The sequence below is a fragment of the Anomaloglossus baeobatrachus genome, chromosome 2, assembly GCF_048569485.1.
Source record: "Anomaloglossus baeobatrachus isolate aAnoBae1 chromosome 2, aAnoBae1.hap1, whole genome shotgun sequence".
NCBI classification, from domain to species: Eukaryota; Metazoa; Chordata; class Amphibia; order Anura; family Aromobatidae; genus Anomaloglossus; species Anomaloglossus baeobatrachus.
In genome coordinates this window covers 435631307-435648855 of record NC_134354.1, presented here as the reverse complement: position 1 = coordinate 435648855, position 17549 = coordinate 435631307, and the positions used below count along the sequence as shown (strand labels likewise).

Here is a 17549-nt window from a genome sequence, read left to right as displayed (position 1 = left end):
TTTACATTTCTGACCAGTGTCACTTTGACAGGTTATAACTCTGGAACGCTTCAACGGATCCTGGCAATTCTGAGACTGTTTTTTCGTGACATATTGTACTTCATGTCAATGGTAAATTTAGGCTGATATTTTTTGCGTTTGTGAAAATTTTGGAAATTTGGCGAAAATTTTGAAAATTTTGCAATTTTCAAAATTTGAAATTTTATGCCCATAAATCTGTGAGATATGTCACACAAAATAGTTACTATATAACATTTCCCACTTGTCTACTTTATACCAGCGCAATTTTCGAAACAAATTTTTTTTCCGTTAGGAAGTTAGAGGGGTTCAAAGTTCATCAGCAATTTTTCATTTTTCCAACAAAAATTTACAAAAAAAATTTTTTAGGTACCACATCACATTTGGAGTGACTTTGAGAGGCCGAGGTGACAGAAAATACCCAAAAGTGACCCCATTCTAAAATCTGCACCCCTCACACTGCTCAAAACTACATCCAAAAAGTTTATTAACCCTTTAGGAGCTTTACAGCAACCAAAGCAATGTGGAAGGAAAAAAATGAAAATTTTACTTTTTTACACAAAAATGTTACTTTAGCCATAAAATTTAGCATTTTCACAAGGGTATCAGGAAAAATGCACCATAAAATTAATTGTGCAATTTCTCCTGAGTACACCGATATCTCATATGTGGGGGAAATCAATTGTTTGGGCGCACAGCAAGGCTCGGAAGAGAAGGAGCATCATTTGAATTTTTGAAAGCAAAATTGTCTGGAATAATTAGATGCGATGTTGCGTTTGGAGACCCCCTGAGGTGCCTAAACAATGGAGCTCCCCCACAAGTGACCCCATTTTGGAAACTAGACCCCTCATGGAATTTATCTAGATGTTTATTGAGCACCTTGAACCTCTGGGGGCTTCACAAAAGTTAATAACTTTGAGCCGTGAAAATAAAAAAAAAAAAAATTACCACAAAATTGTTACTTCAATCAGGTAGCTTTTTTTTTCCACAAGCGTATCAGGAAAAATTGCAACATAAAATGTATTGTGCATTTTCTCCTGAGTACACAGATACCTCATATGTGGTGGAAATCAAATGTTTGGGCGCACAGCAGGGCTCGGAAGGCAAGGAGCGACATTTGACTTTTCAAACGCAAAATTGTCTGGAATCGTTAGTGGATGCCATGTTGTGTTTGGAGACCCCCTGAGGTGCCTAAACATTAAAGCTCCCCCACAAGTGACCCCATTTTGGAAACTAGACCCCTCATTGAATTTATCTAGATGTTTACTGAACACTTTGAACCCCTGGAGGCTTCACAAAAGTTTAGAATGTTCAGCCGTGAAAATATATATATATTTTTTTTTTACCATGAAATTGTTATTTCAACCAGGTAGCTTTTTTTTCCACAAGGGTATCAGAAAAAAATGCACCATAAAATGTATTGTGCAATTTCTCCTGAGTACACAGATACCTCATATGTGGTGGAAATCAATTGTCTGGGCACACGGCGGGGCTCAGAAGAGAAGGAGCGCCATTTCACATCAAAATTGGTTGGAATTATTAGCGTACGCCATGTTGCGTATGGAGACCCGCTGAGGTGCCTAAACAATGGAGCTCCCCTACAAGTGACCTCATTTTGGAAACTAGACCCCCATGGCATAAATCTACATGAGTAATGAGCACTTTGAACCCTCACGTGCTTCATACATTGAGGCATAAAAACAAAAAAAGTACTTTTTTTTTCCACAAAAATGTTATTTTAGGCTCAATTTTTTAATTTTTACAGGGGTATCAGGATAAAATGGACCGCAAAATTTGTTGGGCAATTTGTTCTGAGTACGCTGATACCTCATATGTGGCAGAAAACCACTGTTTGGGCGCACGGCAGAGCTCCAGAGGGAAGGAGCGTCATTTGACTTTTTAAATGGAAAATTAGCTGGAATTGTTAGCCGCACCATGTTGCTTTTGGAGATCCCCCTGATGTGCCCAAACAGTGGAGCTCCCCCACATGTGACCCCATGTTGGAAACTAGACCCCCCCCCCCATACAAAAATATTAGTTTGGCAAAATAAAAAATACAGGCGTCAGTAAAAAATATTACACACACACACACACACACACACACACACACACACACACACACACACACACACATACATATATATATATATACACACACACACACACACATACATACATATACATATACATATAATGAGCGCCTGCAACTGACACTAAAGCAAGTGCCACACGTGAGCAATGCACAAATCTCGCATCACATCACCCGACACAGCCGCACACTCCTGTCTGGAAGAGAGCGACCGTGCCGGATGATGCGGAGTGAGGCTTGTGCATCGCTCTCATGTGTGGCACTGGGCTGACCCTTACAATATTCAGTAAAAAAATACTGTAGTTGACGATTACTACAGTATAATTTTACTGGCCCTACACTAAGTTTATTTGTATTTCTTTCTTAGTTTACATAAAAAAAATGATGAATGCACGGATGTGCTGCAAAAAAGGGGGGGGGACTAGGTGGGATGGAAAAAAGATGGATGGAGGATAGAAGAGGGCGCAACGGATGCAGGAGCAGCGGAGGATGGGAGAGGGGGCGGCGGAAGATGGGAGAGGGGGCGCGGTGGAGGATGGGAGAGGGCGCGGCGGATGGAGGAGCGGCGGAGGAAGGGGGGCGAGGGGAAGGGCGGAATGGGAGTGGGAGGTGAGATTGGGGATAGCTACCTTACAGAATTGATCTAGGCAGCAGGATTGCAGCAGATCCGAGAGGGGGCAGAGGCGGATGGGGGAGTGAGGCGGCAGATGCAGGGGGGCAGAGGCGGATGGGGGAGTGAGGCGGCAGATGCAGGGGGGCAGAGGCGGATGGGGGAGTGAGGCGGCAGATGCAGGGGGGCAGAGGCGGATGGGGGAGTGAGGCGGCAGATGCAGGGGCGCGGCGGCGGATGGGGGAGTGAGGCGGCAGATGCAGGGGCGCGGCGGCTGATGGGGGAGTGAGGCGGCAGATGCAGGGGCGCGGCGGCTGATGGGGGAGTGAGGCGGCAGATGCAGGGGCGCGGCGGCTGATGGGGGAGTGAGGCGGCAGATGCAGGGGCGCGGCGGCTGATGGGGGAGTGAGGCGGCAGATGCAGGGGCGCGGCGGCTGATGGGGGAGTGAGGCGGCAGATGCAGGGGCGCGGCGGCTGATGGGGGAGTGAGGCGGCAGATGCAGGGGCGCGGCGGCTGATGGGGGAGTGAGGCGGCAGATGCAGGGGCGCGGCGGCTGATGGGGGAGTGAGGCGGCAGATGCAGGGGCGCGGCGGCTGATGGGGGAGTGAGGCGGCAGATGCAGGGGCGCGGCGGCTGATGGGGGAGTGAGGCGGCAGATGCAGGGGCGCGGCGGCTGATGGGGGAGTGAGGCGGCAGATGCAGGGGCGCGGCGGCTGATGGGGGAGTGAGGCGGCAGATGCAGGGGCGCGGCGGCTGATGGGGGAGTGAGGCGGCAGATGCAGGGGCGCGGCGGCTGATGGGGGAGTGAGGCGGCAGATGCAGGGGCGCGGCGGCTGATGGGGGAGTGAGGCGGCAGATGCAGGGGCGCGGCGGCTGATGGGGGAGTGAGGCGGCAGATGCAGGGGCGCGGCGGCTGATGGGGGAGTGAGGCGGCAGATGCAGGGGCGCGGCGGCTGATGGGGGAGTGAGGCGGCAGATGCAGGGGCGCGGCGGCTGATGGGGGAGTGAGGCGGCAGATGCAGGGGCGCGGCGGCTGATGGGGGAGTGAGGCGGCAGATGCAGGGGCGCGGCGGCTGATGGGGGAGTGAGGCGGCAGATGCAGGGGCGCGGCGGCTGATGGGGGAGTGAGGCGGCAGATGCAGGGGCGCGGCGGCTGATGGGGGAGTGAGGCGGCAGATGCAGGGGCGCGGCGGCTGATGGGGGAGTGAGGCGGCAGATGCAGGGGCGCGGCGGCTGATGGGGGAGTGAGGCGGCAGATGCAGGGGCGCGGCGGCTGATGGGGGAGTGAGGCGGCAGATGCAGGGGCGCGGCGGCTGATGGGGGAGTGAGGCGGCAGATGCAGGGGCGCGGCGGCTGATGGGGGAGTGAGGCGGCAGATGCAGGGGCGCGGCGGCTGATGGGGGAGTGAGGCGGCAGATGCAGGGGCGCGGCGGCTGATGGGGGAGTGAGGCGGCAGATGCAGGGGCGCGGCGGCTGATGGGGGAGTGAGGCGGCAGATGCAGGGGCGCGGCGGCTGATGGGGGAGTGAGGCGGCAGATGCAGGGGCGCGGCGGCTGATGGGGGAGTGAGGCGGCAGATGCAGGGGCGCGGCGGCTGATGGGGGAGTGAGGCGGCAGATGCAGGGGCGCGACGGCTGATGGGGGAGTGAGGCGGCAGATGCAGGGGCGCGGCGGCTGATGGGGGAGTGAGGCGGCAGATGCAGGGGCGCGGCGGCTGATGGGGAGAGTGCGGCGGCTGATGGGGAGAGTGCGGCGGCTGATGGGGAGAGTGCGGCGGCTGATGGGGAGAGTGCGGCGGCAGATGGGGAGAGTGCGGCGGCAGATGGGGAGAGTGCGGCGGCAGATGGGGAGAGTGCGGCGGCAGATGGGGAGAGTGCGGCGGCAGATGGGGAGAGTGCGGCGGCAGATGGGGAGAGTGCGGCGGCAGATGGGGAGAGTGCGGCGGCAGATGGGGAGAGTGCGGCGGCAGATGGGGAGAGTGCGGCGGCAGATGGGGAGAGTGCGGCGGCAGATGGGGAGAGTGCGGCGGCAGATGGGGAGAGTGCGGCGGCAGATGGGGAGAGTGCGGCGGCAGATGGGGAGAGTGCGGCGGCAGATGGGGAGAGTGCGGCGGCAGATGGGGAGAGTGCGGCGGCAGATGGGGAGAGTGCGGCGGCAGATGGGGAGAGTGCGGCGGCAGATGGGGAGAGTGCGGCGGCAGATGGGGAGAGTGCGGCGGCAGATGGGGAGAGTGCGGCGGCAGATGGGGAGAGTGCGGCGGCAGATGGGGAGAGCGCGGCGGCAGATGGGGAGAGCGCGGCGGCAGATGGGGAGAGCGCGGCGGCAGATGGGGAGAGCGCGGCGGCAGATGGGGAGAGCGCGGCGGCAGATGGGGAGAGCGCGGCGGCAGATGGGGAGAGCGCGGCGGCAGATGGGGAGAGCGCGGCGGCAGATGGGGAGAGCGCGGCGGCAGATGGGGAGAGCGCGGCGGCAGATGGGGAGAGCGCGGCGGCAGATGGGGAGAGCGCGGCGGCAGATGGGGAGAGCGCGGCGGCAGATGGGGAGAGCGCGGCGGCAGATGGGGAGAGCGCGGCGGCAGATGGGGAGAGCGTGGCGGCAGATGGGGAGAGCGCGGCGGCAGATGGGGAGAGCGCGGCGGCAGATGGGGAGAGCGCGGCGGCAGATGGGGAGAGCGCGGCGGCAGATGGGGAGAGCGCGGCGGCAGATGGGGAGAGTGCGGCGGCAGATGGGGAGAGTGCGGCGGCAGATGCAGGGGCGGTGGAGCGACTGATGGGGAGAGTGCAGTAGCTGATGGGGACAGTGCAGCGGTAGATGCAGGGGCGGTGGAGCGGCAGATGCAGGGGCAGTGGAGCGGCAGATGCAGGGGCAGTGGAGCGGCAGATGCAGGGGCAGTGGAGCGGCAGATGCAGGGGCAGTGGAGCGGCAGATACAAGCAGGCAGCAGAAAGAAAGCAGTGGCGTCAGATGCAGGGGGGGGCGCAGTGTGAGAGCAGTGGCGTCAGATGCCTCCATGCATCTGACACCGCTGCGCCCCCCCTGCATCTGACGCCACTGTTTTCTTACTGCTGAGTAGCGGCGTAACATGCAGGGGCGCAGCCGGAAAGTAGCAGCGTCACATGCAGGGGGACAGTAGCGGCGTCACATGCAGGGGGACAGTAGCGGCGTCACATGCAGGGGCGCAGCGGGAGAGCAGGGGCGAAGCACATGGAGCAGGGCAGCGGTGGATCGGGGGCTGTGACTCACAGATGGGCGCCCGCAGGGATCGCTCTCCTCAGATTCCACGGAGGGAGAAGCTAAGGAGAGCGATCTCCTACAGCGAGCTCACCCGGTCCCAGATGCATGGTACTGCTTGGAGAGATGGGTCACAAGGCCGATCTCTCCAATCAGAGCTGGGGGCGGGTGCAGTAAAGCACACTGAGCTCCAGCCAATGGCCAGTGCTGCAGCTGCACTGACATAGCTGGATTTCAATGCTTCAGCCATTTTCAATGGCTGAAACATAACACTGGCTGTGATTGGCTGACGAACGCCGCTCAGCCAATCACAGCCTCCGTAGGTCCAGGAAGGAGACACCACCCCTCCTGAGGTCAGGTACAAGTCCTCTCCTTCCCGAATCTACAGTTTTTTAAAACAGATGGCGGTGCCCGGTGCTCTGGTGCCGCGATTCCGCCATGACGGATGTATCCGTCATGGGTCTTTAAGTACCAGGGCACCATGACGGCTAGATCCGTCAAAGGTCGTGAAGGGGTTAAAGGGAAGGTGTCGTCCAAAAAAAAAAAAATTCAATAACTGCAAAAATGTAAAGTATTAATGTTTTGCTTAAATGTTGTTTTTAATTGAGCAAAATATAAAAAAAAAATTCAAATTAAACAGGTCAGTGCTGGGCCGAATACTGACAGCCAATGAGTGTGCAGATGATGGGAAGAAGGCGGGGCTGGATAGTGAGGGCAGGTGGTGCCAGCTCTGATTGAGGTTTGGCATAGGAAGTTATGTTTGGTTGAGCTGCATGTAAACAAAGCGCTGCAGAGAATAAAGGGATAATTGAAGAGGAAAACAAAAAAAAAAATAAAGTAGGGGTGTTTTCTATGACAATACAGCACAGAGAAACTCAAAAATTTTTTAGAAGGTAAATGTTGGACAACTCTAAATATATTTGAACCCATTTATAATTTGCTTGGGTTTTGGCTTTTACATGTGGTGCTTCAAAGAGGATATGTAACGTATACATTTACGGGGTTGTTGTAAGCTATATGCATGCTAGGGAAGCTACTTATGAACGTATGGACAAAGCGCCCATCGGGCTCAGTTAGATCAGTACACATAAGCAGTATAGTGAAAACTCTTTACCACGCTGCTAGCAATGTGTTTAGTATTCTCTTGACATGGGCTTACACAGCAGAACCTTTGCCGAGAGCTGTCAATCACACTGCAGGAGGTCACCCGCTGTCAAGTTATTACATTGTAAAATATGACAAATAAAAGCAAAAGACAACAGGAGAAATTACCCTATCACGTCACATGCACAATTAACATTTATAATCTACAAATACAAATGATTATTTTTTTCTAATTTAGGCTACATTCCTGATTAGTCCCTGTGGACCACAGATTTTCGGATCCGAAATGCCTCAACCCTGAATATGCCGTAATCAGACAGTGAATATTGGACGTGTGACACGGTCTTTATATTATGTAATTAGGGGAACAGCATGTATTATTATTGGGGGGGTTTTAAAGACCCATCAACTAAATGTTACTGATGGGTACCAAATCAGACAGGATACCATAGCCTGCAACTCTGAATGGGCAGGAGCAGCTCATTCAGCAGTGCCCAGGAGTCAGGGATAGTGTACAGTTCTCGGATTGTGGGTGTTCACGTGGTTTTTAAGGATTTCAAAAGGCAGGTAAGAGTTTGACCACTTGGGTTAGCGAGTGTCAGAGAATGGAGGATGCACAGAAAAGGTTACATATGGCTGAAAGCAGCAGGCAAGAAAGGGCAAAGAAAGAAGCAGACATTATGTAAAAGGTGGTATAGAGAAATTAGGCCAGAGATGTATGGAAGGGGCAGGAGATGGATGGCCTTTTGTTAGTTTGAACAGAACTCCAATTTTAGCCTTAAGTTTTATTTCATGTGAAAGGCCTTAAAAGAGCACAGTTCTAATGTCCAATAAGCGTGTAATACTGTGTGCAGGAGCGCACACAATCTTCCCAAACCAGGGGAATCCGATGAACCCCGGAGAGGGCCATGGACTGCAATGACACGAATGGAGTCTAAGAATACTGCAGCACACTTCTAGAAGCAAAGTAGTTAATCTCTAAAGGACAGGTTAACATGGCTACCTAGTCACTGTCCTGAAAATAGGACACTGATCCTATGAGCAGCCTCATGACAAACATTCAACAATCTGGACGCATTCCAGACTGAAGCAGCATGCGTCCCAGCGCTCGCTAAACACCGAGCATAGACCCAAGTGACTTACACGGGGACATTACCACTTCAGCCAGTCACATGAGATATCCCAAGGTCAGCTGGAACAGGAAAAATAAGGCCACAATATCTCCAAAGCGACTGCACAGCTCTGAGCAACAAGACATTAAAGAAAAGGGACATTGGCATTCGGCTCAGACCACTTCTTTCCAGAGGTTTATGTCATTGGAACAAAATCTGCAAGTGAAAATATTTTAATGTTTCTGACTATATGCCTTCCTTGTATTTCCATGAAATCCAGGCCAGGCAAGCCAAGGTCACATACAAGCACAAAGCAAAGAGGAGTCATTTAAGGGTATGTTCACACGGAGCTTATCTACGGGGATTTTGAAGCAAATAGGTCAAAATTCACAGGCAAGGAATTCCATGTGAACACATCCTAAGACTGGGCGCACAAAGACTTGTTACAGTCTATCCCCTCTCTCAATGGGATTATCATGTTTTGTATTTTTATATGAACATATCACCCCTTAGGCTACTTTCACACATCCGGATTTTTGCTCTGCGGCACAATACGGCGTTCTGCAGAAAAACCGCAACCGGCTTTTGTAACGCCGGTTGCGTTTTTTTTTTGCATAGACTTACATTAGTGCCGTATTGTGCCGCAGGGGCTTGCGTTCGGTCCGGTTTTTGCCGCATGCGGCAGATTTAGCCGATGCCGCGGCCGGATCGAACGTTCCCTGCAACGTTTTTTGCTCCGGCAAAAAACACCGCATCGCGCCGCATCCGGCCGCTGCGGCGCATTTTTCAATGCATACCTATGGAGGCCGGATGCGGCGCGATGCGGAAAAAACCGCATCCGGCCGCCGCATGCGTTTTTTTCCACTGCGCATGCTCAGTAGCATGCCGCAACCGGAAAAAAACGGACGGGCCGCATGTAAAAACTTATGCAAAGGATGCGGTGTTTTCGCCGCATCCGTTGCATAGTTTTCACAGCCGGATTGAGCCGCAGTGCTCAAACCGGATGTGTGAAAGTAGCCACAATGCCATGGCCATTCTCTGTTTTTCCTTCCACCACTTCTTCCAGGAAGCATCATTTTTTTTTTTTTTCATTTTTCAGTTAATATTGCCATATGAAGGCTTCTTTTTTGAGGGACTAGTTGTATTTTTGAATGACACCATTCATTTTGCCACACTGTGTACTAGATATGGGGAAAAAAAAAAAAAAACAAGTGCAGTGAAATTGCAAAAAAAAAAAAAAAAAAAAAATTGTATTACACAATAGTTTTTTTGTATTATGATCACTATTGTAAAACTGACCTGGCAATGTGAAAAATAAAATTCGAAAATTTATAAAGAACAAAATTTGCGAGACCTGTAACGTTAAGTTTTGGAGATCTAGGGTTTGTGTGCGGCCTTATTTTTTCGCACAGAGTTGACGTTTTTACGAATACCATTTTTGGAGCAGACACAATGTTTCGGTTGCCTGCCTCTTACTATATTTTATTGCAAAGTTGCGGTGGCCAGGAAAAAAAACCCAAAAACAAAAACATAATTCTGGTGTTTTGAATTTTTTTTGCCTGAAATTCAATTTTGGAAAACCGAAAAAACAACTCTGTAAGCAAAGAGAAATAAAAACTATGAAAACTTTGTCTAACTATTCAGCCAAAAAAAGGCCGATTTTATTTTCTGCGGTGCGGGCAATCCTTTTTAAAATGGGTTGTCCTGGATTACGATAATTGTGAACTATCCCTGTGATAGGTTACCACTATCGGCCCCGGTGGAGGTTCTGCACTCAGAACATTCACTGATCAGTTATTCCACGCTCTGGTGGCAGCCAGAACAGCACAGCTCCGTTCACTGTGTAGTGGCCATAGACGTGAACTACAGCTCAGCTTCTGTTCTTTTAGGACAGGGGTCGGGAACCTATGGCTCATGAGCCAGATGTGGTCTTTTGATGACTGCATCTGGTTCGCAGACAAATTTTAATTAAAAAAAAATAAATTTACGGTTTGTAAGACACCTTTTTTTTCCTCAAAACAGGGGGAAAAAATGGGGGTGCGTCTTACAAACGGCTTACCGGGAGGCAGTGGCCTGTGGCGCAGGGTCGACTATACTACGGGCTCGTGGGGTGTCACGGCAGCGAGCACTATTTATCTGCCAGCGGACTGCTTTGAATCTCAACTTCAAGAAAATGGCTGTGGAGGCGGCGTGTGCGCAAAAAGGACTCCACAGCCAGTTTCTTGAAGTCCATAGCGTCAATCTCCACATGACCCGCGGCCAATTTCTTGAAGTCAATCTCGTCAACTGCGGCAGATTCAAAGCAGCCCGCCAGCAGATCAATAGCGCCCACCGCCGTGACGCCCAAGCCCGCAGCAGTATCGTCGACCCTTCGCCCTCTCAACACTGACTCTTAAGCAGCGACACCCCCTCCTCCATAGCCACAGCATCGCCTTCCCTGCGCCTCCTGGGACCAACTAAACCGCTCCACCACCGCCGCTACCCCTGGTGAGTATGGCTCTCACAGAATTACATTTTAAAATATGTGGCGTTCATGGCTCTCAGCCAAAAAGCTTCCCGACCCCTGATTTAGGAGCTTAGTTCACATTCTTGCCAATGGCCGTTACACAGTAAATAGACTCCCATTAAATAAATTACTGGATTTTTTAGACCCTTGGGTGTTGTAGGCTTTTTCAACTATTATTTGCATCAGTGTTTGCATGCCACAGCCCTGAGTTGAACTTACCAAGAAAAACTATTGCCAAGTTGACAGCTGCTCTGTGTTTTGGAGACACTCTCAGTTTTAGCAACAAATACTGATGTGTCAATGAGGCCTTAGGCTACTTTCACACTTGCGTTGTTTTGCATCCATCACAATCCGGAACGGATCCGCACAAACGGATGCGTTGCAGATAGTGGCACAACTGATGTGACTGATGCTGCAAAAAAAATATTTTTTTTTGTAAACGATCAGCTGATCGTTCCGAAAAGGCAGCCAATCAGCTGATCGCTCACAAAAGCCGGCTGATCAGCTGATCGTTCCTGCTGCTAGTACTGAATTTACAGTCCATCATGGTTTTTACTGTGCGCATGCTCACAGTAAAAAAAAAAAAAAAAAAAAAAGAAGAAGGATCCACCGCACACAAAAAAAAAACATTACTAGTGCGCTCCTACTGCCTGACTGTCAGTCAGTAAACAACTGATCTGTCACGCGGCGGATGCAACGCAGGGCCATCAGTCACAATCTGTCGCTAATAGAAGTCTATGGGGAAAAAAACGGATTCCTGCAAAATATTTTGCAGGATACCGTAATTCATCAAGGCGTCGGATTGTGACTGATGCAAAACAACACAGCCATACTTTGTGAACACAGCCATACTTTGTTACTTTTTTCATGTCATCCTGAGAAGTGCTCAGATTTCTTTCTTTGCACCAGAAATAAGAACAAGGAACTCAAAGTTGGTGTCCAGGAGCAGCAGTAATCCAATATACAAACCTATTATTCTTCGTTACACAAGTCTGTATTGCCAGACCTGATAAACAGTGTTATTTTTGGGGGTTTTTTCATGGTCATGTCTAAAAAGGGCAAGAGTTCCCTTTGTATAACAGACCGAATATAGATATTCCTCTATCCATGCATGCATTAAGAGAATTTCTGTTTTTATCTAGGTCTGATTGTGTGCTTGGCTTTTATCAGGGATTATATATACTCAAAAGTTATGTAATTTAGAAGATTTATATATACCGCTCACACAACATGACAGCTAATGCAACTAATGGCCTTCCATTGTCTGAATCCGACATTCACTTCTCCAGAAAACAGATCTCCGTGTACAGTGATGCATCTGCAGAGGGCTCGGGGGAATATTACAGAACGATCAATCACGGAAGGAACAAGGCTCCTCCACGGAAAAACTGCTGGGATTGTAAAAAAAGGAGAAGAATGGCACCCACAGGGAAATGCAGTTTGCTGTGTGAATAGGATTGGCCACTATATAGTGAAAACAATTAACGGCACAAAATAGGCAGACGTTTTATTCATTAATGGCATTTCACTATTGGGGAGTTGTGAATTATCCACCACAACTGGCACCGACACAAACCCCTCGTCACACAGAAGACTAGTCCCAAGCTGCGACCATCCCATCCATAGCGCAAAATATATACACACACACACACAGTATATCACAAAAGTGAGTACACTCCTGATATTTTTGTAAATATTTTATGTTTTCATGTGACAACACTGAAGATATGACGCTAAGGTTGTCAGTGTACAGCTTGTATAAGGCTAAGGACACATGGGAAGCAAAAGGGAGCGAGTGGAATGTGAATTTTAAAAAAAAAAAAAACGGATTTCACTCAAACCAATGTTACTCTATGGGTCGCTCCCGGTTTTTCTCAGCCCTAATCGGACCTGGAAAACAATCATAGCATGCTGCAGGTTTCATTTCACTCACACCCATTCAAGTCTATGGGTGTGAGAGAAACATTGCACTGCACTCACATTACACCATACTGCAGTGCGATATACACATCAGCTGATAATGGAGGAGATGGGGAGATTAGTCCCTCCCTCTCCTCCGCAGCTGTGCTCTGATTGCAGGATCAGATCACAGCAAAATGATACATAGCTCATGTTTGCAGCAGAGCAGGTGGTGAAGGTCATTAGCATAACACATCCGATGCTCTCACATTGGAGGCTAAACGCTCGTGTGGCCTTAGCCTAAGGCTATGTTCACACTAGAAAAATGATTTTTCTTAAGAAATTTCTTAAGAGTGCACCTGTGTTAAAAAACGCACCAAAAACGCACCTGCGTTTTTGCCGCGTTTTTGGTCCGTTTTTGGTGCGTTTTTACCGCTGGTTGCTCCCTGCGTTATTGTGCCAATTATCTATGGCAAAAAACGCAGTTAGCTGCAGAAAAGAAGTGACATGCTCATTCTTTTTCTTAAGAAAATCTACTGAAAGAATTTTCTTAAGAAAAAAACGCAGTGTGTGCACAGCTAATTTTTTTTGCCATAGGTTTTGCTGGGGAATGTCTGCAGAAAGGTTACAAGAATTTCTCAAGAAATTTCTGCAGCAAAAACGGACCAAAAACGGACCAAAAACGCAGGTAAAAAACGCAGTGTGTGAACACAGCCTAAGAGTTTAAATTTGGTGTGCCCTCTAAATAACTCACACAGCCAATAATGTCTATTTATATTTAGAGGGTTGGATGTTTTAAAGGGTTTTTGCCACCTAATCTGAGGGCAGCATAATATAGAGACCGAGACCCTGATGCCAGCGATGTATCACATACGGGGTGGTTGCCGTCAGTCTTTAGAAAAATCACTATTTTATCAGCAGGAGTTTATCACTTAAAGACAAGTAATTCTACAAAACACTACAGTTCCCCATATTCATAAGATCTATAAAACCTCTCCCCAACCACTGATTGGAAGCTTTCTGCCTATGCATAGTGCATGTCATCAACAAATATTTCCAGAATCCACCCTTTCCTCAATTCGCAATCTACTAAAATGCTAGTGCATGCCCTCATAATCTCCCGCCTCGACTACTGTAACATCCTCTGTGGCCTCCCTGCAAACACGCTCGCCCCTCTCCAGTCCATCCTTAACTCTGCTGCCCGAATGATCCACCTCTCTTCCTCAATACCACCCCGCTTCTCCTCTCTGCAAGTCCCTCCACTGGCTCCCAATCTTCCACTGTATCCAATTCAAACTACTAACACTGACCTACAAAGCTGTGCATAATGTTTCTTCTCCGTATATATCCGAACTACTCTCCCACTACACTCCAACACGTCACCTCCGGTCCTCCCAAGATCACCTTTCTCTCCTCCTCTCTCATTCGCTCCTCACAAAACAGACTCCAAGACTTCTCCCGAGCATCCCCAGTCTCCTGGAACTCGCTGCCTCAACACGTCAGACTATCTGCTACCCTTGCAAGCTTCAAACTGAACCTGAAAACCCACCTGTTCAGAAATGCCTACAATCTACAATGAACTCGCTGCCGCCCGACCACCGTGCGGAGCTGCCGCCTGACCTACACCCCACCTATTGTCTCCTCCCCATAATCCTATAGAATGTAAGCCCGCAAGGGCAGGGCCCTCTTCCCTCTGTACTAGTCTGTCTACTGTAACTTGTATATGTATTTTATATGTAACCCCCTTCTCATGTACAGCACCATGGAATTAATGGTGCTCTATAAATAAATTAATTATTATTATTATTAATTATTATTAATAATGGATAAGCGCAACAACAAACGTATCTTTGGGGTTAATCATATCAAGGCAGGACTGCCACTTTCCATGCCTAATATATACATGGCTTGGTTAGCTTACCTGGACATCATAAAGAGCCACAATGTTTTCATGCTGTAGCTCCTAGAAGGGAAAAAAATGCAAAGTAAGAGAGAAGATCGGATATACAGGTACAACAACAGAATATCATTTCATTAACATTTGGGGTTTTACTGCAATGAAGGCACCACCTTTCCTGTGCTGCAGAACCAAATTCATCGTAATTCATTAACACGTGCCAAAAAACAGTATTCACAAAGGCTCAGAAGACATGGGGAAACATGTAATCAGTGTCAGGAGGCAGGAGTCTGCTTATAACAGCCTCTGCAGGAGCCATTATACAACTGATAACACTGGGGCCTGATGGTTCCCATTGATTTATGTGAAAGCCAATTTCGACCAACTGCTGCCAGCTGGTCGCACCTTCTGACAAGTAGGAGAGAAACGGGCATGTACACAAGGCAGATATCTGAGGAAGTGTCCATTTGATTTGTCACTGTAAGGGTACAGTCACACTTTAGCGACGCACCAAAAACCGTGACTCAGCACAAAAACCGTGACTCAGCAGCGATCTCGCTGGCAATCTCGCTATGTGAGAAGTACCCCTTAGGTATGACATGACATGGGGATTTAAACCAACAATTACTACTGACATGTGGTTCATTGTTATATGGCTAAATCCAAAGCAAACATTAAAGAGACTCAGTAATTAGCAGTGGCTACATTTCCTATTTTATGGCAAGAAATCATTGCCTAGGTCCTAGGACATCCCTCTGCATAAGGTTTGTGTGTGATGTAGGACTATGATCCACAAGGTCACTTAGGGACAATGAGCAATGACTAAACAAGTGCTTGAACAAAGCTGAAATATGAAAAAGCAAAAGTTACCAATAGCCAGGCAATATTTTTTGGTAAACCTATGAGTAAGGTGGTTTCTTCCACCGAAACACGTAAGGCATTGTAGAAGGGACTTTTCACTAATTGGGTGAGAGCGGTTTTCCTTTTCCTATTGCACACCGGTGGAGGAGGTCAGCCACCGCATCTCTCCCCTCCCTTTTCTTGAATCCTGAGGTTACATTGGAGATAAGGTATTGGCTCTTGTTTTTTAGGCAATATTTTCACTCATTCACAGAATGAAGCGTGTAGATGAATTGGCTAGATGCTGCACTCTGCCTGGCAGCTTGAATGGCTGTTTAATTATAGATCACTGATCTCTATGGTAACTGGAATGTCAGAAGATCCTGCCAATATACATAACACAGTGATCCGTTAGAAAGGTTTTCTGGGGGTTATGGTCTGATACGAGTATACAGTTTGTGACCGGAAATTGTAGCAAATCACATAAGGAGCGATGTATAGCTAAACAGCACTGGGTGTAAAGTTGGCCATAGATTGAGAGACAACATGGCTTATGGTCAAGGAGCAACTGTCTGCCTAAGGCTAAGTTCACACATCCGGTAGGTGCAGAGCCGGCCAGTCCTGCTCTAAAACCTAGGCAACAGATGCGGCGAAAAAGCCGCATCCTTTGCATTAGTTTTTTTAATGCGGCCTGTCCGGTTTTTGCCTGTTGCGGCATGCTACTGAGCATGCGCAGTGGCAAAAAACGCATGCGGCGGCCGATTGCGGTTTTTGCCGCATCGCGCCACATCCGGCGTCCATAGGCGTGCATTGCAAAATGTGCCGCATCGGCTGGATGCGGCGCGATGAGTTTTTTTTTGCCACACAAAAACGCGTCAGGCAACATTCCATCCGGCCACCGCATCGGCTAAATCAGCCACATGCGGCAAAAACCGGACGGAACGCAAGCCCATGCGGCACTAATTAAAGTCAATGCAGGAAAACCGCAACCGGCAGCAAAAAAAAAAAAACAAAACAAAAATGTTTGCGTTTTTCCTGCAAAGTGCCGGATTGTGCCGCACAGGAAAAATCGGAGAAGTAAAAGCAGCCTTACCTTCCCCTCTAATACAGCATTATTGTTATCCATACATGCAGTATATTATAGAAAACCATTTGAAAGAGGTCTAACATGGGAAGAACCAATCGTTTATGCATTCAACGCCACTACTTGCTGTTAGGGTAAGTTCACACAGTGCGTTTTTCGCGGCGTTTTTGCGCAGTTTCCGGGTGCGTTTTTGCTCAGAAAACTGCATGACTTTGCTTCCCCAGCAAAGTCTATGAGTTTTCATTTTTGCTGTCTGCACACAGCGTTTTTTTTTCAGCTGCGTTTTTGTGGTGCCACAAAAACGCAGCATGTCAATTATTCCCGCGTTTTTCACTGCACTTTTCATCCATTGAGTGCAATGGGATGTTGAAAGACGCAATGAGAAACGCAAATAGCTGCGTTTTGGTGCGTTTCTAAGACCAAAAACGCAGCTAAAAATGCAGGAGGTGGGTAGTAAAGTGACATGTACAGGAAGAGGATTCCTTCTGTCAGTAAACACAGAAGTGTGAATCCTCCCAGTACAGTCACCACCGCTTCCACCTCCAGTCCTGTGCATGTATGCTGCCGTGCGGCGCCATGTACGGGCAAGGAGGTGGAAGCGGCTGCGAAATCAAAAGTGAACAGTAGAAAAAAAAAAAAAAAAAAAAGTCATACTCACCTGTCTGCAAGGTCCCGGTGCCATGCCCGCTCCCATCTCCTCTCACGGTATCGCCGCTCCAGCTGTGTGCAGACGGCCGGGACACCTCCGATAGATGCAGGACCTGGCGATGGATCACCTGATGCAGTCACCTGACACATCAGCTGATCGTAAGTATCGCAGTGACGCGGGCGCCCAGCCGGCTTAACCTAGCAGCGGATGCGTCAGGAGACTTCATCCCTGATTACCGGCAGCTGCTGCAGCGATCGGACGGGATCAGACTCCCGCCCCATCGCTCCAGGAGCTGCCGGTAATCAGCACATAAGTATTTTTTTTTTTTTTTGCACCAATGCATCTGCTGATTGTATAAACGGCTTTTATACAATCAGCTGATGTGTGATGTGCTTCAGCCCCTAGAACCTGACACATCATCTGATCGCTTTGCCTTCCAGCAAACCGATCAGATATTGGATCCGGATTGGACGGCGTGGGACCCTGACCCAGGATTACTGCGGTGGGGGGG

General features: G+C 49.2%; 1 protein-coding gene across 2 annotated transcripts in view; it reads right to left on the bottom strand.

Moving 5' to 3' along the window:
* The window catches only part of ULK2 (unc-51 like autophagy activating kinase 2), a 182073-nt gene that overhangs the window by 130272 nt on the left and 34252 nt on the right, over nucleotides 1–17549 (bottom strand). For both annotated transcript variants that reach the window (XM_075336250.1, XM_075336251.1), the window contains exon 3: nucleotides 14490–14531. In XM_075336250.1, the coding sequence (XP_075192365.1) occupies nucleotides 14490–14531 (42 nt within the window). The remainder of the gene's footprint in view (nucleotides 1–14489; nucleotides 14532–17549) is intronic.